Here is a 25,826-nt window from a genome sequence, read left to right on the forward strand (position 1 = left end):
TTATGCTCCTGTGCTTTTCAACTCGTATAACTTCTGTTTCTCCTTCTCCTGCTCCTCTTCATCCTCCGCTTTCTCTTCCTCCTCCTTCTCCTCTTCCTGCTGCTGCTCCTCCTCGTCCTCGTCCTTCTCCTGCGTCTTCCCTCTCAGCGTCTCCTAACCAGTCTCTACATACCAACAACCCGCATGTTCCCCTTAACCTGATACCACCTCTATCTCTGACTCCATGCCTGATACTCCTCCTCTTTCTCCTACCTTCCTTCTCTTCCTTTCTCCTACCTTCCTTCTCTTCCTTTCTCCTACCTTCCTTCTCTTCCTTTCTCCTACCTTCCTTCTCTTCCTTTCTCCTACCTTCCTTCCCGCTCTCACCTGCTGGATGGTGTTCCAGCAGACATCTGGAGGAATTTACCGGGTTACGATTTAAAAGTAAACATTTGCTTGGGATTCCACTAATCAACATTTATAAAAACAGCTAAAATATGGGAACATGTAGCGTGTGTGTGTTTGTGTGTAGTTGACGATAACGGGAATAGAACGTCGTCTTCTCTATTCCACCGTTATTACCTGACAATTGTTGATGTTGAACTCTAACAGCCAATTCTCTGCCCATTCCTTTAATTGGTTGAGGTCTTCAAGTCATTTTTAGCAGTTTTCCCGATGTTCTAGGAATATATATATATATATATATATATATATATATATATATATATATATATATATATATATATATATATATATATATATATATATGACAATGTCAGACCACGGAGGAAAAATGAAACAGGAATTTCCTTAAGTACTTTCGTATATTAATACATCTTCAGGAGTCAAATATATATATATATATATATATATATATATATATATATATATATATATATATATATATATATATATATATATATATATATATATATATATATATATATATATAGAGGTGTTGACTCTGGAGGTGACACAGATTAGACAAGCCAGAAACCCGCTTGAGTCTAGCACACCACACCACGACGACTTCCTTACCTCACACCTTCCTCCAGGTATCAAAATACGATCTACCACCTGCTGGCTGCCACACTCATGGGTTATACGACCCTCCCGCCACGACCCCTGCCTCACCTGCCGCCACGACCCCTGCCTCACCTGCCGCCACGACCCCTGCCTCACCTGCCGCCACGACCCCTGCCTCACCTGCCGCCACGACCCCTGCCACACCTGCCGCCACGACCCCTGCCTCACCTGCCGCCACGACCCCTGCCACAACCTTCTCCCCCCCCCCCCCCACCGTTCATGACGCCCGGGTGATGTACTTATGAAGCACTGTCCTGGAGAGGAGAGCAAACACCCCAGGCCTAACAACAAAAACAACAACACCACTGTTCCTCCCCTTCCCTATCCTCCCCTCGCTCCCAAAACACCATCCCTGCCACCTCCCCTACCAACCCCCACCACCACCACAACCACAACCTCCTCTATCACCCACCACCACCACCACCACAACATCTACCACCCATCACCACCACCACAACCTCTACCACCCACCACCACCACCACCACCACAATCTCCTCTACCACCCACCACCACCACAACCTCCTCCTCTACCACCACCCACCACCACCAATATCGTCCACCGACGCGACCACCACACTCATGTACCACCATCCACCACCATCGCCTACCCTACCAGCATGACCATTCTCACCCACAACACACCAGGGGCGGCAGCTCCCGCCTTTACACTGAATGAAACCATACCCGTGAATCCTAGGTGCTGTCTTGTTTGTTTTGGCTCGGGGAGAGCAACACGATCCTGGAGGGGGGGGGGGGTAGATGGGGGTAGGATGGGGGGGGGGGAGTGGTGGGATGGGGTGGAATAAGTGGGAGTGCGGGACGATGTGAGGGGGGGGTGATTGTAGGGGAAGGTGGGGAGAGGAGTGGATTGGTGTGGGGGGAGGTTAAATTTTTTTTAAATTTTGCCCCGAGGGGCGAGTTTATTGGGCAGCGCCACTCATCTTGTGAGTGAACATACCGCCATAGCAGAATGTACAACACTCCCCAATAGGAAGAAAACCCGCTGGGTTGTTCATCCTGTCACTTGTACCCAGACACAGCTGGGACTTGCTTAACTGTCTCAAGTGAACAGCTCCTCAAACAAGAAGATTAACATTTATCAACCCTTAAAAGCTTACGTTATCTTGCGGGTGCAAAATGGGGAAATCTTTTAAGAACAGTATCAATATTTGACAAATAGTGTTTTCCTAACTCAAACAATGTGGGGTTTATTATTCTACAGTTATTCCTAATGTCTCTCAGGTGTTCACATTCACGTAGATAGTGGTCAAGGCGGTGTCCATCACTCTCACCACAGATTCTGCAACTTCGCTGATCAACTGTTGTTTCCATTCCAAATCTCCATGGATATTTGTATCCAAGACGGATTCTCGCTATTACAGATTCTCTCACTCGTCGTCCTCCTCTTCGGCCATACTGATTGGGATTGCCAGCTGCAACCATGTTGTACCATCGTACAGATTCACTGGTTTGTGCTTCTATCCTCCTTTCCTCAGTTACCTTGTCACGGTGATGTTGCCTGATAATACCTCTAATTTGTAGTTGAGTCTTGGGTATGAAGTATTCAATATGGTCTCCTTCAGCGCCTTCAGCAGCCAGCACATCTGCTCGTTCATTCCCACATATTCCAACATGGGAGGGGATCCACAGAAACTTGATGACTCTTCCCTGATTGGTAAGTACTCTCACAGCTCTCTTGATTTCAGCGACTATTGCAAGATTTTCTGCCTGATTTTTACTTAGGCTTTGCAGTGCTGCTTTTGAATCGGTGCAAATCACTGCACCATTAGTGTTCCGTTCAAGAAACCTTAACGCCATAACAATGGCAGTTAGCTCTGCTTGCGTTGAAGAGGCATAGTTCTCAATGCGTGCTTTTTCTTCATTTCTGCGTTGGAAGGTATTATCCCTGATTACCGTGTATGCTGCACCAGCCCTGCCATTGATAGGATTAGATGACCCGTCAGTGTAGATTTGATCTAGTTCATCTCCGGCTTCTTTATAAATGTCCTCGAGATACTTGTGCCTCATTTCTTGTGGTATCATGTTGGATTTTTTCATTGCCATTTCATTGATGATGATCTTGCATGAGTCATCCTCCCAGGGAGGTAACCTCTCTACAGGCAGGAGCTCACGGGCTTGCTCAAGCAGGTGAAGCTCTTCAAGGTAGCAGACTGATCTGTGATGCCATTTTTTGCTTCTCCTGTTTCCCCCTGAAAGTAGCACAGAGCTCAGTTTTTTCTTGGCAATATCATTGTAATGGGGATCTCTGGCTATCCTAATTGCAAGCTTAGCATTCAGCTCCTGAATTCTGCTTTTAATACTGGGAAGGGACAACTCCTCTCGTAGATTAGACGTTTTGGCAGTTCTTGGGACTCCAAGAATGATTGTCATGGCTTCATTTTGAATGCTTTCAAGCCTTTTCATATCGGTTTGGGAGTAGGTGCACAGTACTGGTGCGGCATAGTCTATGACGGAGCGCACATAGGCTGTGTACATCATTTTGAGCACGGCAATTGAGGCTCCATGTCCATTCCAGGTCATAGCTTTCAGCGCCTTGAGTCGACTTTTGCATGTTCCTATGAGTTGATTGAGCTCCTCTTTCTTTCCCTTGTTAGAGCCGACAGTGACGCCAAGGTACCGGTAGTGGTCAACCCATTCAAGTGTTACACCATTAATTTGCAGTTCTTCATTTGCTCTCCGCTTGTGATGGGAGTCCATAAACGTATTTTGTTGATTAAATTGGAGCGCGTTTTTCTATTAACTTTCTAGAAGCGAGAATATTCTGTACAGTTTACAAATATTATTGTGATGAGTGTGTGAACTGAGGACGCTCTCACCGTCTGGTTATTGTGTAATAAACTCATTTCTTTTGGCTCTGTCTCACTCCTCATTACTTTGTAATTTGTGAAGTTATTATCACCTATCGTCATTTTATGAGGTACTAGATGTGAGGCAGTATGTCTGTCACCTGGATGAGAAACGGCAGGAATGTCATTTGAATGAGAAACAACGTGATTGTTAGCTGGAAGTGAAGCAGCCTTGAATTACTATCTCATTATATCTTTATTCCTCTCTGATTATTAAGTCCTTCTTCTCTCCTCCCTCTCTTCTCTTCTTCTTCTTTCTCTCTCATCCATTCTTTATCTCTAATTTTGTTATAGTTCTCAGGAAACAAACAATTATTGACACTCCTAGAGTTTAGTTTCTGTGATTACAATTACATCGGGATTGGTTCAGGGGAGATGAACGATTAGTTCCAGGGGTGCAGAGTTGGTTTTGGAAGATAGAGGGAATGGAGTGACTGGTATGATTTGGGGATGGAGGCGTGGCCAATGTTGGGGTGAGGGGTGAGGCATCGTTGGCAAGACGGTAAAGGTGTATTGGGTATGAGAAATGAAGTTGCTTTATAAACATGGGATGTGGCTGAGGTGGTGTGGATTGGGGGGAGTTGGAGTGGATATACTAGATTGAGTCATGGATACCGGGATAAATGAATGATCATTCATTAACATAATAGTCGAGTGAATGAGTCGGGGGAGGGTTGTTGTTGTTGTTGTTTTAGATTTAGCTACTCAGAACGAAGTGTCCATGTAGCACGGGCTATGGTGAGCCCGTAAACGGGGGGTAGGGTTTGGGTGGATATTATGAGTGCTGAGGAAGTGAGGTCTCCGCTCCTTCACCACTTCCTTCTCTCTACACTTGGAGTTTCCTATCTCCATTTGTCACGTCATTGCGAAGAACACACATATTCCTTGCATTTTCTTGAGTACTGGTGCGCTGTTATTGCCAGGATTTATTTGAGACATTACATTTTCTATTTTAAATTTTGCCCCGAGGGGCGAGATTATTGGGCAGCGTCACTCATCCTGTGGGTGGACACACCGCCATAGTGACAGTATTGGGCAGCGCCACTCATCCTGTGGGTGGACACACCGCCACAGCAGCATGTACAACACTCCCCAATAGGAAGAAATCCCGCGAGAAATTATCAATCAAATTAAATATTCAAAAATGGTAGTACATTTATAACTAGGAACGTTTATATAAAAAGTACGGTATAATAATGAGATAAGTCACGATAACAACACAATACGAAGACATTGTCATTATCAGACTCACAAATTTAATCCATAACAACTTATTACAACTTATTACAATACTGACTGGACTAAACAGGTGTATAACAATCTAAATCATACATTACAGTTTAGTCACAAAGTGAGTGACATTTAGCTAAGAATGAGAAAGATAATGTGTTATAAATACAATAAATAATCACATAATTAGGATGATTACAGAATTATAGCAGTAGTCCTGGCTTGGCGCTTTCCCTTGATAATTCCTTCCTTCCTTCATCACATTACATAGTTATCACATTACATTACTCAGCACAGCACCAAAACCAGTTGATTGACGGTTGAGAGGCGGGACCAAAGAGGCAAAGCTCAACCCCCGCAAGCACAACTAGGTGAGTACATCAACAAATTCTGGGGCTGTCGTGGCTCAAAATTACTCCAAAAATTGACCAGACCACACACTAGAAGGTGAAGGGACGACGACGTTTCGGTCCGTCCTGGACCATTCTCAAGTCGATTGTGATGAGGACAGGTAGGGACAGGCAATAAATAGGCAAGAGAGAGCTGAGGAGGAAAGGAAGGTGTAGGGGATAGTAGTAATAATGGTCTCTAATGGTCATTAACTTGTTAATGTCTCTTGGTTATTAAGGCATATCTCCCTACGGCTGTGGCTAGCGAACAGTTGAGGATAGTTCTTACTTTTGACTGCTACGTTATTTTCATATTGGTTCTCTTTTTCCCCCTCCCCCTTTCCCCTTTCCTGATTCCCCATATACCCGTGTTTTATTCTTTTTTATGTACGTTTGTTACTCCCTTTAGTTCTTTAGGCTCTCTGTTTTGCTTCCATTCTCTGTTGCTTCTCTTTCTTGCCTAAGGGCTCTGCTTTTATAGCTGTGGCCAAAGTTCTTTCAGATTCCTTCGTCTGGAAGGAGGGGAATGTATCTTCTTTCAGTTTATCAGTTTATTTGTTTTGTCGGCATCTTTTTTTGTGTGTTCTTCCTCAGTCTACCCTTCACCATTGTATTTTATCCAGTAATACTCTGGAGTGTGTGTGTGTTTGTGTGTGTGTGTGTGTGTGTGTGTGTGTGTGTGTGTGTGTGTGTGTGTGAGTGTGTGTGTGTGTGTGTGTGTGTGTGTGTGTGTGAGTAAGTAATTATCAATAGAAGGCACCAAACCGGGAAGGCTATGTAGCACCATCTTGTGTGTGTGTGTGTGTGTGTGTGTGTGTGTGTGTGTGTGTGTGTGTGTGTGTGTGTGTGTGAGTAATTATCAATAGAAGGCACCAAACCGGGAAGGCTATGTAGCACCATCTTGTGTGTGTGTGTGTGTGTGTGTGTGTGTGTGTGTGTGTGTGTGTGTGTGTGTGTGTGTGTGTGTGTGTGTGTGTGTGTGTGGCAGAGAGGCGCCACGGGGACAGTGGGTGGTAGGCAAGGGGCAACAAATTGCTCGGGAGTACAATGAAGACAAATGACTCTGGAGGCCTCAGACGAGTCAATGCTTTTAGTTTTTGTTGCCATCTTTCGCATATATTGAAGTTGACAGGTCATTATCCCTTTGTTCCAAGGTGTTCCTCCACTTTATAAATGGGTAGTTGGCTTCAGGTGCTTTAGGTGTTCTGGCGAGGCCTGAGGACGGTCCCCGCTCAAGACGGCGCATCAGTCGAAGATGTAGCAGTCTTAGGAATGAAAGTAGCAGTAGATATAGAAGTAGAAGTAGTAGTAGTAGTAGTAGTAATGCTAGTTGTAGTAGAGGAAGTGATGTTAATATGCCGCGATGCTGGAGAATGCTAGTCGCTTTATCTTTATCTTTTTGCTTTTGCTTTATCTTGGGCTTTGTCTTGAGGGATGTGGACTTCTTAGTAGTGTTCTGGGCTGATACACGAGCGTCCAGACAGCGCCGTGATCCGTATGCACATAACTATGCACAGATAACATGTGTAAATTACACAGGGCAAATATATATATATATATATGTTGCCATAAAAAGGTAAGGGTGGGTGGAAGAGAGAGTGAGAGAGGGAAGGAGAGTGAGGGAGATACGAGGAGAGAGTAAAGGGGGATGAGAAGAGAAAACGAGGGAAGGACAAAATGGGGGGGGGGGGGGAGATATAGTGTGAGGAGGTAATAGGAAAATATAAGCGAGGGATGAGTGGAGGAAGATAAGGAATGAGGATATCCAATGAAGGATGTCACCTTCCATCTACTAATATTGGTATGACCCCCACAAAGTTTTCGAGGAGACTGATCTGCCATCTTCAAGCTGGCGCCCCCTAGACACCATATGCATAGTGTACATAACACAACACTCACTGGGAACATGCTGGTAGATAATACAACGCTCCTGGCAGCTACCAGAGAAGACTGCAAATATCGCAAGGTATGTGTGACTGACTGTGTGTGTTTGTGTGTGTGTGTGTGTGTGTGTGTGTGTGTGTGTGTGTGTGTGTGTGTGTGTGTGTGTGTGTACTCACCTAGTTGTGTCTGCAGGATCGAGCATTGACTCTTGGATCCCGCCTTTCGAGCATCGGTTGTTTACAGCAATGACTCCTGTCCCATTTCCCTATCATACCTGGTTTTAAAATTATGAATAGTATTTGCTTCCACAACCTGTTCCTGAAGTGCATTCCATTTCCCCACTACTCTCACGCTAAAAGAAAACTTCCTAACATCTCTGTGACTCATCTGAGTTTCAAGCTTCCATCCATGTCCTCTCGTTCTGTTACTATTCCGTGTGAACATTTCGTCTATGTCCACTCTGTCAATCCCTCTGAGTATCTTATACGTTCCTATCATGTCCCCCCTCTCCCTTCTTCTTTCTAGTGTCGTAAGGCACAGTTCCCTCAGGCGCTCCTCATACCCCATCCCTCGTAGCTCTGGGACGAGTCTCGTTGCAAACCTCTGAACCTTTTCCAGTTTCATTATATGCTTCTTCAGATGGGGACTCCATGATGAGGCGGCATACTCTAAGACTGGCCTTACGTAGGCAGTGTAAAGTGCCCTAAATGCCTCCTTACTTAGGTTTCTGAATGATGTTCTAACTTTTGCCAGTGTAGAGTACGCTGCTTTCGTTATCCTATTAATATGTGCCTCAGGAGATAGATTAGGTGTTACGTCCACCCCCAGGTCTCTTTCACGCGTCGTTACAGGTAGGCTGTTCCCCTTCATTGTGTACTGTCCCTTTGGTCTCCTATCTCCTAGTCCCATTTCCAAAACTTTACATTTGCTCGTGTTGAATTCTAGTAGCCATTTCTCTGACCATCTCTGCAATCTGTTCAGGTCCTCTTGGAGGATCCTGCAATCCTCATCTGTCACAACTCTTCTCATCAACTTTGCGTCATCCGCAAACATCGACATGTAAGACTCTACGCCTGTAAACATGTCGTTAACATATACAACAAATAGAATTGGTCCCAGCACCGATCCTTGTGGTACTCCACTTGTTACTGTTCGCCAGTCCGACTTCTCGCCCCTTACCGTAACTCTTTGGCTCCTTCCTGTTAGGTAGTTCCTTATCCATGCTAGGACCTTTTCCCCCACCCCCGCCTGCCTCTCGAGCTTGAACAGCAGTCTCATGTGCGGTACTGTATCAAGGTACTGTGCGGTACTGTATGTACTGTATCAAGGTACTGTGCGGTACTGTATGTACTGTGTGTGTGGGTGTGTGTTTACTAGTTGTGTTTACTAGTTGTGTTTTTGCGGGGGTTGAGCTTTGCTCTTTCGGCCCGCCTCTCAACTGTCAATCAACTGTTTACTAACTACTTTTTTTTTTTTTTCACACCACACACACACACACACCCCAGAAAGCAGCCCGTGACAGCTGACTAACTCCCAGGTACCTATTTACTGCTAGGTAACAGGGGCACTTAGGGTGAAAGAAACTTTGCCCATTTGTTTCTGCCTCGTGCGGGAATCGAACCCGCGCCACAGAATTACGAGTCCTGCGCGCTATCCACCAGGCTACGAGGCCCCCTACACACACCCTGTGTGTGTGAGTGTGGGTGTGTGATTAGTATGAGTAACTTTGAGTGTGTTTAGGTGTGGGGTGACTGGGTGTGAGTATTTGGGTGTGTGTGTGAATGAGTGTGAGTGTGGGTGTGGGTGTGGGTGTAAGCGAGAGCGTGAGTGTGGGGCCCAACAAAAGTTCCTTCTCATCAATCATCCGTTAAACAAGATATTTGTTTTTCCAGACAGCTCAGACATGGACACGATAAACGTGCGTCCAGCGGGTGGTAGCAGAGTGGGCGGGGTGTGGGCGGGGTGTGGGTGGGGTGTGGGTGGCGTCGTGGGCTTCGCGAGTTCAGTTTTAATCCCTGGTACAAATTGTACCGTACCCAATGACACCCATTTGGCAGAAGCAGAGACGTGAACCTATATTCACTCTTATGTGCCGAGGGAATAGCGTCTACGCCACAACTGGCCAATGGCAAAAATATGCGGCATTATTTATGTCTTGAGAGGCATTTGGGTGACCCCTTCCACCCTCACTTTCCTGGAATGGGACCCCTCCCAGCGGAGAGGAAGACCTCTCTTCCCACCTGGGGATCCCTCACACCCCCAGTGCCTACCTAGGTGTCAGGTCTAGTCATCAAAATCTCTTCCATCTTTACGTCTGGACCCCCTCTCAGTCTGCCACGACCCCCTTCTGTGGTCACCACGACCTCTTTCAGTCTACCAAGATTAATTTTGTGCCTATCTGGCCCCTTTACACCATCACAATCCTTGTATAACCTCCGCGACCACTAAATGGTCACTTGGCTCCAAAATGGCATTAACCATATCTCTCTTGGCTACACAGTCCTTGTCTGTGATCCAATATGGCCCCTTAGGGGGGCCAACATAGTTTCACCTCGCCCTCTCTATGGCCCCACGACCCTCCGATGGCCACAATGACCTCTCTGTGGCCCCTCACGACCCCTCTGAGTGACTGTGTTGTGGCTGGCAACTGAGTGACTGGTACACGTGCACTAGCAGGGGCAGAAACAAACACATGCCACGCAGTCGTAGAACATATTCCGTGATGGATCACTGATGGTTGTGTTGATACTGGTGAGGGAGAGAGTGGTGGTGAGGGAGAGAGTGGTGGTGAGGGAGAGAGTGGTGGTGAGGGAGAGGGAGATAAGTGAGGGAGCGTGTGTGCGGAGTGTTGGAGCAATGGTGGAGGGAGGCATCATGCTGTAGTTGTGGAGAAGATTTGCAACTCATTTGCCCGCGCGAACCTTTCTCCGTTTTCTATGGCTATAGGCTGGTCGGGGAGGGGAGACTGGCCTGACTTCTTTATCATATATAGTCTCATAACTTTGCGCCTCGATGACGTACTGGGAGTTACAAGTGTCAGAGCTTGATGACGTCAGATCTTTTGTGATTACATTATCATCAAATTCAAAATGTATTTAGAGAAAATGTTTAAAATTATAGAATATTATAGAATTATAGAAAATGTGTAAAATTATAGAATTGAACTGAATGTTTTTTTTTCCGTTTAATGTATTGAATTGTGTACAGAACGTAATCATTAATTCATTATATTTACAATGTAAACCTTACATTGTGATACAATTAGCTTCAGCAAATGATACAATTAACAATTAGGAATAATAGCATTAACTTTAACAAATAAAACAGCTTCAATGAAGGAATCTCTATGATAAAAAACGGATCTCGTCTATGTTGTATCTTTTGACATAATCTTTCCTCTGTATTTTCATATATTTCTCATATAAGTAATTTCATATAAATTTAGTTAGGTTATCGTAAAAATATATTTATGGTTACAGCTCCATAAGATATGTTAATGTTGGTGCGCGTATGCGCGTGTGCACGCCATTGTTTTACTGTACTCGCCTAGTTGTGCTTGCGGGGGTTGAGCCTCGGGTGTTTGGTCCCGCCTCTCAACTGTCAATCAACTGGTTTTACAGATTTCTAAGCCTGTTGGGGCTCTAGCATATGTATATTTGAAACTGTGTATGGAATCAGCCTCCACCACATCACTGCCATTGATGTTGTCAAGTTGTCAACCACTCTGACACTAAATAAGTTCTTTCTAATATCTCTGTGGCTCTCTACCCCAGCATCTCTTGATGCTGGGGTAGAGAGAGAGAGAGAGAGAGAGAGAGAGAGAGAGAGAGAGAGAGAGAGAGAGAGAGAGAGAGAGAGAGAGAGAGAGACAGAGAGACAGAGAGAGAGTAGAAGGGGTTGGGGCACATCTCTACAGCAAACATAACACATGTTGTGTTGAACATATTGTCACGCAGGTTGTCGTGGTGGAGCAGGGGTGGTGTTGGGCTGCACGCTGCAGCTGGTGTTACACATTGTGTCGATTGTATTATAACACTCGTAGTTTCATATGTTTGTAAGTGTTTGTTTCATTGTTGCCTATGTTTTGTGTCTTATCTTATAGCTATCGATGTCTTTGTTTGTCACGGTAGTAGTGACCTGACCCTTAAACTCCTGTGCACGACCAGTTGACACGATGTTCTTGACCTCACTGGTTATGGGTCAATTGCAAACTTGTTGCATATAGTTGTTATTTTTGGGAGGGGGGGGGGAGTCCTTGTGAGGTGGATAAGATATAATTGAAAGGTGGCTTTGTCTAGAGAGTGTGTGATCACTAGTGAGGCTGTCAGCCCACATTGCCACACCTGCTATACCCACCAGGCCACACCTGCTATACCCACCAGGCCACACAGTAACAGTAATAATCTTGGTAATAAAAATTTTGTTTTATTCCAACATGTGTCTTGACATTAGCGAGTCACAGGTGATTGTTTGAGTCACAATCTCGGGTGATTGTTTGAGTCACAATCTTAGGTGATTGTTTGGGGGTCGTTAATGGCTCTCATTCCTTCATCTCCCTCATACTCATCTCTCTCCACTCCCGCCAGCCTCCTTCCTTCCTACCCTGCTGGGATTCGAACGGGTATCCGGATTAACGTGGAGATCGGTGGGTATCGGGTGGCGGAGCCCGGTGGCTGACACAATCGGTCCGCCATCTTAATGGAAGCAGGTAAACAGTGGTCTGGGCCCTGGGACCCGAGGCTGGTATCCTCTTTGATAACAATATATGAGTCGCGTTCCTCTTGCTGGTTGGGATTCCTCCGATACGCTCTGTCTGTCTGTCTGTCTCTCTGTCTCTGCACCCTGGAAACACAAATCGAAACTGTCTCTATTTTCCGCTTGTTACAACTTGTAATAAAGTTGTTACATCTTGGCTTAACGTGTTTATGACGTATTAGAACGTTGTTACAACTTGCTATATTGGTTGTTATAACTGGTTAGGAGGTGTTAAAACTTGTTCGAACGTTGTAGCAACGTCGTAGTTTCGGTGTGTGTTTGACGGGTGTCTGTCTCTCTCTGTCTCTCAGGCAGCGTCACTCACTGGTATCTTCTCTCACAAACACCTAGCAACACTCAAGCATTCGTGAGCAACACTAAGAATTAATATCCACTTGCCAATCAACAGGAGAATGTCTCCGAGTTGCTGGAAGAAAACTAACCAGTAATAAGTAAAATATTTGATAAATACAGTTTATGTGGGAATTAAGGATCTTAAGATAACTGTTAAGTATTTATCGAGGAACTAATATGAATATAGTCAGCAATGTTCGGTGCTTGAGAACAACATCAGACGCTCAAGGGTGAGTTGTAACACTTGTGCTAACACAACACAACGCTCAAGGGTGAGTTGTAACACTTGAGATAACACAACACAACGCTCAAGGGTGAGTTGTAACACTTGAGATAACACAACACAACGCTCAAGGGTGAGTTGTAACACTTGAGATAACACATCACAACGCTCAAGGGTGAGTTGTAACACTTGTGCTAACACAACACAACGCTCAAGGGTGAGTTGTAACACTTGAGATAACACATCACAACGCTCAAGGGTGAGTTGTAACACTTGTGCTAACACAACACAACGCTCAAGGGTGAGTTGTAACACTTGAGATAACACAACACAACGCTCAAGGGTGAGTTGTAACACTTGAGATAACACAACACAACGCTCAAGGGTGAGTTGTAACACTTGAGATAACACAACAAAACGCTCAAGGGTGAGTTGTAACACTTGTGCTAACACAACACAACGCTCAAGGGTGAGTTGTAATACTCTCTCCCTCACCCCGTCTCTCTCCCTCCCACTGTCTCTCCCTACTCCTCCTCCTCCTCCTCCCTACCAGCCTGTCCCATCCCTCCTACCCCCTTCCCACAGCCCCTCTTCCACTCTCAAGGCAACAATAGTGTAGCGTGTTTACAGAGCCAGGAAGCCGAGGAGGCTTTTAACACGGGCAGGTTATCGTCCATCAGAGCGGCTCCGTTCCTTCACGTTTTATGTGGCAATTCTTTAATCTCTTATTAAAAGATTTTCTCTCTTGCAAACACCACTAAGGGGAAATTTTTTCCCCATCCATGTCATCACACACACACACACACACACACACACACACACACACACACACACACACACACACACACACACACACACACACACACACACACACACATATAATGGGGGCTTGTGGCTGAGTGGACAGCGTTTAGGACTAGTAATCCTTGGGTCCGGGTTCGATCACGGCACTGCCGGAAACAGATGGGAAGAATTTCTTTCACCCCCCCCTGATGCCCCCTGTTACCTAGCAGTAAATAGGTACCTGGGAGTTAGACAGCTGTTACGGGCTCCTTCCTGGGTGTGTTTGTGTGTGTGTGTGTGTGTGTGTGTGTGTGTGTGTGTGTGTGTGTGTGTGTGTGTGTGTGTGTGTGTGTGTGTGTGTGTGTGTGGAAAAAAACAATGGTAGTTAGTAACAGGAAACAGTTGAGTGATTGACAATTGTGTATCAGGAACCCTGAACATTGAAACCCATCTTCTCGAATAATACATCACATATTACCCTCAAAGTCCTCAACGGACAAATAACGTGGTACTATAAAGCATATAGAGGCTCGGAAACAATCACGTGTTCACCGCCTGGGTCAGTTAAGTTAGGTTCGCGCGTTTTAATACACCGTTTAATATCCGTTGTGGCAACGAGAGAGGAGGAGCTGTACACTTAGACACCTGTTGCTTCCTCGTATCATTCATCACTTCAATTATTATTATTATTATTATGAACAAATCCACAAGGGCTGTGACGAGGATTCGAACCTACGTCCGAGAGCATCCCAGACGCTGCCTTAATCTTATTATTATTATTATTATTATTATTATTAAACAAGATAGAAGTATCCATTCACCATTAACACAAAATACCTTTCATTTACCGGTTGTAAAACACCGGTAAAAAGACAGGTGTGTTTTGCTAATAGCAAAACACACCTGTCAAACACCTGTCAAACACCCAGTTCTTGCCCCGTAAATGTGTATGTTCCTTTAATGAGGGTCAATACCTGTGTGCTCGACACTTTCAGGTGTTACATGCACTTCCCTAAACTTGCGGTGGTGTTGAACCACTGCCAGGGGTGCAGGAGCTTGTCGGGGAGGGGGGACTGCCATGGAAGGGGGGGGGCGGGGGGAGTGTTTTAATGTGTGTGTGTTGGGGTGGTGGGGGGGGGGATTGAGTTATACCGTTAGATTGGATGGTGGTGGATTGTGCCATTGATGGCACAATCAATGGATGGATGGATGCAATGGATGGGTGGATGCAATTGATTCATATTTAATGTGCAGGTTAGCGATATGTATACTTGCATCTGCTTTATGTATACACTGAATATATGAAATAAAATGCATATGTGCCTTGTACATAAATATAAACAAATAAACTCATATACATGTACGCCTGTTGGTATACACACGCGCGGGACCAAAGAGCCAGAGCTCAACCCCCGCAAACACAACTGAGTACACACACACACACATAAACGGACGCACACACATACAGATACACGCACGCACACACCTGTTAGTCTTGTGTTTATTGATAGAGCCTATCGGAGCTCTGTCAAATGTTGATATGATAGAGCCCAACAGGCTCAGGAATCTATACACCAGTTGATTGACAGTTGAGAGGCGGGGCCAAAGAGCTGAAGCTCAACGCCCCCTGCAAGTACAACTTGTACACACATACATAAATATAAACAGATACACACACACACGCACGCAAACGCACGCAACACATATGTTACTCTTGTCATTGATAAGACAAACACCTGTTTACTTCCTGAAATAAAAGTATTTAACCATCTCTCTCTCTGTCTCTCTCTTTCTCTCTCTTTCTCTCTCTCTCTCTCTATGTCTCTCTCTCTCTGTCTCTCTCTCTCTCTATGTCTCTCTCTCTCTCTTTCTCTGTCTCTCTCTCTGTCTGTCTCTCTCTCTCTCTCTCTCTCTCTCTCTCTCTCTCTCTCTCTCTCTCTCTCTCTCTCTCTCTCTCTCTCTCTCTCTCTCTCTCTCTCTCTCTCTCTCTCGATAGAGAGGTCGACATCCTAACAATTTATCCAAAATTTGCTTGTTCATTTTAAAGAATGAAGAACAATTGTATTTATATTGTTTTTAAGTTGCATCTCTTATGAACCCTTGTGTGGCAGTGCACAATAGAACAGATAGTACACAATAGGCAGTGCACTACTATCGAGTGAACGATATGGAAGAAAATGCGGAAGAGAAGCAGTGAAGAGCAGAGGTGCCATAGGCACAATCAGAGAACACTGTATAAACATCAGAGGTCCGCGGTTGTTCAACACCCTCCCAGCGAGCATAAGAAATATTGCCGGAACAACCGTGGACATCTTCAAGAGAAAACTAGATCATTTTCTCCAAGGAGTACAGGATCAACCGGGCTGTGGTGGATATGTGGGCCTGCGGGCCGCTGCAAGCAACAGCCTGGTGGACCAAACTCTCACAAGTCAAGTCTGGCCTCGAGACGGGCTTGTGGAGTAGAACTCCCAGAACTCCATCAACCAGGTATCAACCAGAAAGTTGATTTTACATATTCATACATTAAAACATTGATGGTAACCATGATATATATGTGCTTCAGCCTACAGTTTAGACCTATTGTCTTGTGTATGACCCTCTGTCCTGCGAGACTGTGAATACCACCATTATCCTTACTTTATTAAGACTTAATTGAAATCCTCAGATTAGGCAAAATTGTGATTAAATTATGTCAATAAAGATGTTAATAATAATAATGTAAAGTGTCCTCTGAGCTTAACAACCATATCATGATGAATGTCCCAGGCGAGGACACGTGTATACCTTCCGCTCCATCCCTGACGAGGACACATATGTATACCCCGCAGGTACCTCTTCACCCTCCCATTTCTGGCCAGGACACATGACTGCCCCAGCTGCACCTCCTCACCCCTCCCCATCCCCAGCCAGGACACATGTATACCCCCATGAGCACCTCAGTGAGTCGCTCAAACCTGGACCAGTCAAAGCTGTATCAAGTTTCTCTGAGGGGGTTGGGCTTTACGTAAGTCTCCCCCACCCTCCCTTCCCCCGGCCCCATTCTCCATTTGTCCTCCCCCTCCATCCCCTCTCCCTTCCCCCTATCCACTCCCTACTCCCTTCACTATCTCCTTCCTTCCTTCTCCTGAGGAGATTCCGAAGTTTTAGAGCGAATATACAGCTACGCTTTATAAAGCCTCATCTTGAATACCCTCCAGTACCACTACACACCTTACAGAAAACTAACGTGCAAAAGTTCCAAGCAGTACAAAATAAGGCGCTAAGGAGAGCAGCAAAACACCGTCCACCATGTGATTAGACAATCCAGGAGCTCCACGAACTCCTGAACATACAGCCACTAAACATCAGACTGCAGCACCAAGCCATCAGGGTGTGGAACACCATAGAAATGTTAGAGGACCCGATGTTAGAAAGATTACTCCAAGATGAGACGCCCCGCTCCCACAGCTGGTGGCCCAAGAGCCTCGATCTACTTGATGGAAACACAGCCCCACAGTACATAATTCCTAGATGAAATACTGAACAAAAACCTCTCCCTTCTTATAAAAAATTATTATTATTATTATTATTATTATTATTATTATTATTATTATTATTATTATTTTTATTATTTGTATTATGCCGTTAAACAAAACAAAAAAAATAAAGATCATCAAAGAGAACATCGAAACATTTTTGAAAGCATCGGAGTGCGTATATGTGAATGCTGTACAGTACTCATCTTTAGACTCATAGAATGCTGTACAGTACTCATCATTAGACTCATACACACACACACACACACACACACACACACACAGTTCCCTGGCAAGCGACTGAGCAGCTTCGCTTAGCTACCAACACACATCGTGTCAGCAAGGCGGACAGCCCGCCACTTATCATAGCTCACTATATACTTTCCATTTCCAAATTTTTCCCTTGTCCTGTTCCTCTTCATCCTCTTAACTTCCCCCTCCCACCAAAAAAAAATCTCCATTCCTTATCATGAAGGAGAAGGCAGGGTAGGTGGAGAATGAGTAAGCGGAGAATGAAGTGGGTAGTTTGGTGTTGGGAAATGAGAATATGAGGAACGAGAAGGCGGAGAATGAAGCGGGTAATAAGATGAGGGAAATGAGTTGGTATGGAAGGGAAAGAAAGGGTGTATTATCAGGATAAGGATACGGGTTTGGTCGGTAGATGGATGGGTCAGGGAGTTGAAGGGTTTAATAAAAAGTTTGGAGAATGGAGTATGGGTAGAGAATAAGGTAAGGAATGGGCACTCATGAGAGAGGGTAAAAACGATGAGAGAGAGAGAGAGAGAGAGAGAGAGAGAGCGAGGCAGCTTCAGAAAAAAGCATCATAGGAAATAATAGTCATGGATCAGTATCTCCTCAATTACACCATTTAATTAACTACGTAATTATATATACTTAACATGCCCATAAAAACTGACAGTTAATGCTAAGGGTGATTTAATAAATTTAACAAAATTAAAGGAATAATAATAACCATAAAACACAAATTAATCACCTTAAAAAAAATAAATCACATTGCAAAATCTGAAAATGTTACCTTGTAAAAAAAATACACTTCAGAAAAAACTAACCATTGAGCAGAATACATTTTGCAAAACACACACACACGCGCACTTTGCAAATGAGTCTGTGGTCGGCCGGGTGAGTGAGTGAATGTAGGAACAGGTGAGTGTGTTTGCTGAGCTCAGCACCCAACCCACTCCCCCGCCCAGCATCGTATTACCCGCCCTTGCAATTCGATTTGGCTGGTTTAAGAACTTTAACATGAGGATATATTAGATTAAGCTATGATACTGTAAATATTAGTTTGGTGTATGACTAGGCTGTGTTAGATTAGGCTCAGATACCATAATATTTGCTTGGTTTAAGAATAGGCTGTATTAGATTAGGCTCAGATACCATAATATTTGCTTGGTTTAAGAATAGGCTGTGATAGATTAATCTCAGATACCATAATATTTGCTTGGTTTAAGAATAGGCTGTGATAGATTAATCTCAGATACCATAATATTTGCTTGGTTTAAGAATAGGCTGTGATAGATTAATCTCAGATACCATAATATTTACTTGGTTTAAGAATAGGCTGTGATAGATTAATCTCAGATACCATAATATTTGCTTGGTTTAAGAATAGGCTGTGATAGATTAATCTCAGATACCATAATATTTGCTTGGTTTAAGAATAGGCTGTGTTAGATTAATCTCAGATACCATAATATTTGCTTGGTTTAAGAATAGGCTGTTAGATTAGGCTTTAATGCCATACTATTTACTTGGCTTAAGGTTAAGCAGTAGTAGATTTGACTAGCATATTTCTTGAGATAAAGACCGTGTTTTCTGCCAGCAGTACACGCAAGCATCCTGTACCTCGGGTACAAAAACAGCGTTATGTTACAATTTACGCTGCTTGATTTTTAACTGGAATAGCAGCTAAGATTACAACAGGTTTAATAATTATAATAATGATAATAATTTATTGTGTCTGGGGACAGGCAGAAAGTATATATATATATATATATATATATATATATATATATATATATATATATATATATATATATATATATATATATATATATATATACATATATATATATACGATGTATACATATATAATGTGATATATTATATATACATATATAATATATGACCCTCCCCAGGATGCAACCCTACAACACGCTGACTAATTCCTGTGTACATATTTACTGCTGAGTGAATAGGTGCTTTAGGTGATAGGAAACACGCCCAAACATTGCTGTCCCGCCCGGGATTCCCGATTGTGAGTGCGAGGTGGCTATGTCCCGACTGTCAGACCACTTGGACGGTCTCGCTTCATGCAGATCGGCGTTCAATTCCCGACCATCCAAGCGGTTGGTCACCATTCCTTCCGATCCGTCCCATCCCTTATCCTGATCTCTTTAAGTACTATATAGTCGTAATGACTTGGCGCCTTCTCCTGTCAGTTCATGGCCGGCTCTGACGGTTCATGGCCCTGATAACGGCCGGATCTGACGGTTCAGGGCCCTGATAACGGCTGGATCTGACGGTTCATGGCCCTGATAACGGCCGGGTCTGACGGTTCATGGCCCTGATAACGACCAGGTCTGACGGTTCATGGCCCTGATAACGGCCGGCTCTGACGGTTCATGGCCCTGATAACGGCCGGCTCTGACGGTTCATGGCCCTGATAACGACCAGGTCTGACGGTTCATGGCCCTGTGCCCCCTTGTTTACAGTCGTCGTGCCACGGTCATTACCTGGTAGTTCGCTATCATACTCTCCTACGAGATCTTAACGTGACTGCTCTATCGTAGGCTCCCAATCACCACGTGGGACCAGGTACATGTCTGCAAGTGCTTGTTTCAGTTAACGTCACCGTGCGTGTGTGTGTGTGTGTGTGCCAGCGGTTGCAGCTGTGGCGCCGTGCAGTGAGAAGCCAAGTGTCTGCATTACAAGTGTGCGACACCCGCAACCTCCTACGGGCTCACCATAGCCCGTGCTTCTTGGAACTGTTCCAGGTAGCGAATCTTTAACAACAACAACAACCCGCAACCTGTTGACATCGCCAACCATCACAGCTCAGCCGCACCTCAACCCGTCCTCCTGTTTACATAGCATTATTTTTGTAGCTATGTGGACATAGCTACATATATTGACGTAACATATTCTGTACATGTTCTGGACGTAGTGGTCACTTAGACAGTAAAACTTGGTACTGTTTAATTTGTAGAATCCGGAAATAAATGAAGCTCAAAACCGAATTTATATATTTATAGGCCTAGTATAGCACATATATATGTACTATATTAGGCCTCATATAGCGTGTATTAGGACGGTTAGGTTAGGGTTCATTAGCAATATAAATACAAAACCTTATCCGGTTTGGCCAATTTCAATAACACCAAATTCTATTTTCTAATTGTGCATTACGTCAGTATTTGTACTATGGTGAGCATAGTTACATTAGATACTATCTTAGCAGGAGGATGGGTCGCACTCCTCAACACGCGCGTGTTATATTGTGTGTGTGTGTGTGTGTGTGTGTGTGTGTGTGTGTGTGTGTGTGTGTGTGTGTGTGTGTGTGTGTGTGTGTGTGTGTGTGTGCTCTTCCTCTACTTCATGTTCTCTTTGCATGCATCCTTCTCTCTCATGATCCAGCATCCGTCTCTCAAGAGCTAAAGCTTATAAAAAAAGCTAAACAACCAGAGAAGCTTACTGATTATTTCCGGCGGGAATTAGCACCAGCAGCTGTCCCGTAAAGCTTCGTGATATCAAGCTTCAGGTGCTTCTGTGTAACTCATTTAAGAGAAGCCGAACTCCAAGAGTTAGTATCATTGAATCACACATTGATGGAAATCTCTATCCTGGTTGATTTCATAAACAAACCCTAATCCCGTCAAGCCATAATCCCAAGCCTGAAGAAGACGGTGATCAGACTGAAGCGATTAATGGGGTCTAGTCATTGAATAATTACCTGTTATCACCTGGCCAGTTCCCAGTGAACAAGAGAGACTCTTAAAAATACCTTCATTTTTCTTATCTACTTTGGGTGTTCTACCTGGTGACTGTTGACATATTAGCAGTGACTGTTGAAACTTTAAATAGGCTATCTGTTGACATATTAGTCGCTATTGAAACTTTAAATAGGCTATCTGTTGACATATTAGTCGCTATTGAAACTTTAAATAGACTATCTGTTGACATATTAGTCGCTATTGAAACTTTAAATAGGCTATCTGTTGGAAATTTACTGAGTGTTGAAACTTTAATTTGGCTATTTGTTGGCATTACTTGCTATTGAAAGTTTAAGTAGGCTATGACTGCTGAGAACTTAGTGGCTTCTGAACTTTTAAACAGGCTATCTGGTGAAAATGGACGTTCTTAAGTAAAGTATTTAGCACTTTTGGTGACTGGAATTGCAGTGTCCGTTGAGTTGGAGAAAGTAACAAAGCATTTCTCGGAATGACTGATAATGTATAATGACTTCTCCTACATTATACACATAAGTTGTAACATGTAATTTCACAATAGACACCATTACATTCACAATACAATATATTATGCGCGATATATTTAAAATACACAAAAGTGATGCATGATATACAGCATACACCAGCCCAGCGCATCATACACAATACATTGACGGTATGCGATACATAACTGGCCACAATACGAGCACCAGGTGTTGGCAAGACTGGATACATATGACACGTGACACTGGAAGACATGACACATTTGTAAGAGGATCCCCACCCACTCACGCGCGGCGGGGGTTATGAGGGGGGGTGGGTGAGGGGTAGAGAGGTGAGGAATGGGGAGTAGAGAGGGGAGGCCCGTTTGTCACGATTGCAATTAATAACTCAAGAGTGTTTAAGCATGTCGTTTATTGCGATGTGATCATGCCCCCTTCCCCACATCAAGACAGCACTCTCCCCTCCCACACCCCCTTCCAGCAACCCATTCCTCCCCATCCCCCTGCCCATCGTTGTAATGAACTTGTATGCGTCTCAATTGCCAAATCGATGTGACTGTAAGACCACCGCAGTTAATCATGTCATCCTTAATGATTGCCTGGCTGGTAGGGAGGAAGAGGAGGACGAAAGGAAAAGAGGAGGGGAGTAGGCAAGGAAGAGGAGGAAGGATGAAACCCGTCCTCAGACCACGTCCATTCCGTCCAGCGGTCGACCCCATAGATGCATTCATTAAATGTAACATGCGGTACATCCAAAATAAGAATTTTCTCAAATATAAATTAATATTGTTATGTATATTAGGATACTGTGCATATTTAGGCATTGGTTAGGTTCGGTGTTTAGGTTCTGTTGGCGATTATTTGTAGTACGTGGATAAAGCATTTACAGCGTTGTGGTTCGCACAAAAATCGTCAGCGAAGCACTTGTTCCGGAAGTGTTCGGACGTCATCAGTTGTGAGTCGTGTTCAAACCGTTTTTCCAGTCATAAACAAGAGGTTTGGCGGGTGAATGGAATGGACTTGGGGGTCTTTGTTTATGAGGACGGGCTGAGGAATGATGGACTCGAGCACAAACAACCCCGACGCCCATATCCCCTTCTCTGTCGAATCAATAAATGACACACAAACACCGACGATAGTGACTGATGATGATAGTAACAATTAAACTAGATGAAGTCAAACTCCCGCCTCGGGTAACGTTCACGTCATTACACACCTCACGTCACGGGAGTAACATTTACTATAGAAAAAAAATAGTTACGCCATTCATATTGGTGTTCACAACGGATAATTTACGAGCGGAATGGCCCTGACGCCTCGTTAGTGGCAACAGCCACCGTTTATGAGGTGACGAGCGCTTTCTCAACAACTGTTCAACTGGGGGTCAACCCTCAAAACCTGACAAAAAAAAAAAGTCAAACTCCAATAACAAACGGAATGTCTTCCGTAGCGGAATAATGAGGGAAGAGGGTGGTTAAGGAGGAATAATGAGGGAGAGGGGTGAATGATAGGGCAAAGGGATGCATAACGGGAATAATGAGGGCTTGGGCGGATGACTGGGAATAATGAGGGCAAGAGAGAGAGAGAACACGAACACACGATAAGTTCCTGTTATCACCACAAAATCTAAAATCCGATAAAGAAACATGTCGATAGGCACACAAGCATAAAGTACAAATTAAAAAGATAAAACAAAAAAACTGTATTAAAAAAAATATCGAAGTTGCTTCCAGATGTATTTATTTAATCTGAAAATAAGTAAGAGTTAAAATTTTGTGTTTTGGAAATTTTTGTGGAGTTGAGGCTTGTGGTGGCGGGTGGCGGCGGCGGGCGGTGATGGCGGGCGGTGGCGGGTAAGGGCGTGAGGGAGCCGGGGCGTGCAGGCGGGATTATGATGGATACGGTAGCGAGCGGGTTCCCCGGTACGATCTATCATTGACGGTAGTTTAATTGTGAAGACTTCATCAGCTTTTGTACTCACCGCGCCCCATACCTCACTTGTCACTCCTCTTGCCACACGCTGCGCACTCAATATCCTCGCACGCTTCCTCCACTTCCTCTGGAAATCGAACTTTTGAACATTGGGACCCTATTTTTTTTGTTTACTCTTACGGTAGTTATTATTTTGGTTCCGTCTGCTTTTCCAAGATGATGTATAATTAAGTACATTTACATACAATTAATGATTTGCATCATAAATCAACGGGAGGTGTTGTCATTCAATAGGATTTTCTGCTAAGCTTAGCGGAATGATTACACAATGCCTATTATAAGTAGTTTTCGCTCTTGTGTTGAGTCTATTATTTTGTATGGTTCACAAAAAGAGAAAATACCGCTGAATCATGAAAGGCTGATAGCTTAATTATACGCTTCCTGGAAGTGTCTGGACCCCCGGTGATAATAGCTGAAACGAGAGTATATGAAATCGCTTATATTGTTTAGCATTGACTAAGCGCTATTTAGCGCCCTGACGGATTCAAGTTCTGGGGTAATTATGTTCTTATGTTGAAGCTTAAGTGAGCTAGGGCTAATGACTTACGAAACCTCTACATCTTTCAACAATCACGGCGATTTTAGTCACATTTATTAAACACTTTGTGAGCTCCGAAACATCACAATTGAAGGCATTTTTTGTTTTGTTAAAAGCAACGTCATTAGCGCCTCGGAGCTCTTAAAATGGTTAATAAATGACAACTTAACGTATCAGCAGTTAAGGCAGTTTTTTCGGTCGCATTTATTAAACTGCTCAATTTAGCGGGTCACTCTAGATTTAGCGAGGTACGCTAGGTTTAGCGAGGTATGCTGGGAAAAGACGCTAGATATGATAAAACGTCCCTGATTTGAAGGTCATTCTTAGCATCATTATACCGTCAATATAATCATATCGTAATTATTATCATCATCATACTGTTATCATCATCATCCCATCATTATTATCATTGTACAGTTATTTTTTCATTATATCATCATTTTATCATTATATCGTCATTTTAATCAACATGAAGTCATTTCGATCATCATTATATCATTTCGATCATCATTATAACGTCATTTCTATCATTATACCCTTCTCAACACCATCATACTGTCATTCCTATCAGCAGTATATCGTACTTCTTATCATTATATCGTCATTATCATCATCATCATACAGTCATTATCATTACCTACATAAGAGTGGGGACTCGATCCCAGACCAGGATAACGCCACCCTCGCGTCTTATTACCGCAAATGACGGAATATATCAACCCTTACCATCTGTCACGTGACACACCAACACCGCCTCTGTGCCACAGCGCACGTAAGGTCACCTTTCTCGCGCTCGGATATCGGCGGATAAGCCACTCTTGCCCCGTGACACCGAGCCACCAATGAGAGTGGATAATGACGTCATATTTCACGAGGCAAGAATCGTCTTAAGAAACATCAAGATGGGTGTGGTGAAGCCAGGTGTTGACAGCAGGTAATGACTTGGATGGGTTTGGGTTGGATAATGAGTTGGATTTGTTTGCGTTGGGTTATAAGTTAGATGTGTTTGGGTTGGATAGTGAGTTGGATTTGTTTGCGTTGGGTTATAGGTTAGATGTGTTTGGGTTGGATAGTGAGTTGCATTTGTTTGCGTTGGGTTATAAGTTAGATGTGTTTGGGTTGGATAATGAGGTGGATTTGTTTGCGTTGGGTTATAAGTTAAATGTGTTTGGGTTGGATAATGAGGTGGATTTGTTTGCGTTGGGTTATAAGTTAGATGTGTTTGGGTTGGATAATGAGGTGGATTTATTTGCGTTGGGTTATAAGTTAGATGTGTTTGGGTTGGATAATGAGTTGGATTTGTTTGCGTTGGGTTATAAGTTAGATGTGTTTGGGTTGGATAATGAGGTGGATTTGTTTGCGTTGGGTTATAAGTTAGATGTGTTTGGGTTGGATAATGAGTTGGATTTGTTTGCGTTGGGTTATAAGTTAGATGTGTTTGGGTTGGATAATGAGGTGGATTTGTTTGCGTTGGGTTATAAGTTAGATGTGTTTGGGTTGGATAGTGAGTTGGATTTGTTTGCGTTGGGTTATAAGTTAGATGTGTTTGGGTTGGATAATGAGTTGGATATGTTTTGGTCAAATGAACAGGAATAACAGGTAAAGTAGGACGATGGATATTAAATTTTCCGCCAGACAGAACGCAAAGAGTAACAGTTAATCAAATCACATATAGAGCAAGTGCAGTTAAAAGCTCTGTACCTCAGGGTACAGTCCTTGCAACACTGCTTTTCCTAATTCTTATATCAGATATAGACAA

At 43.8% G+C, this 25,826-nt stretch overlaps 1 protein-coding gene across 1 annotated transcript; it reads right to left on the reverse strand.

The window, feature by feature from the left end:
* On the reverse strand, nt 1-24,932 carry LOC138369914 (uncharacterized). Its single transcript, XM_069333664.1, has 3 exons — nt 24,850-24,932; nt 253-392; nt 1-140 (listed from the first exon to the last, which is right to left on the reverse strand). The coding sequence occupies exons 1-3, from the start codon at nt 24,930-24,932 to the stop codon at nt 1-3; spliced, it is 363 nt and encodes a 120-aa protein (XP_069189765.1).
* Nucleotides 24,933-25,826: the final 894 nt, after the last annotated feature.

This window comes from Procambarus clarkii, chromosome 30 (genome assembly GCF_040958095.1).
Source record: "Procambarus clarkii isolate CNS0578487 chromosome 30, FALCON_Pclarkii_2.0, whole genome shotgun sequence".
NCBI classification, from domain to species: domain Eukaryota; kingdom Metazoa; phylum Arthropoda; class Malacostraca; order Decapoda; family Cambaridae; genus Procambarus; species Procambarus clarkii.

Bases quoted from the DNA above. Each gene is read 5' to 3' on its own strand.
- LOC138369914 (XM_069333664.1), bottom strand. From the start codon at position 24,932: ATGACGTCATTATCCACTCTCATTGGTGGCTCGGTGTCACGGGGCAAG. The intron at 393-24,849 runs GTGACCTTACGT...AAATTCCTCCAG, and splicing joins GATATCCGAGCGCGAGAAAG to ATGTCTGCTGGAACACCATC. The intron at 141-252 runs GTAGGAGAAAGA...AGACGCTGAGAG, and splicing joins GAGAAAGGAAGAGAAGGAAG to GGAAGACGCAGGAGAAGGAC.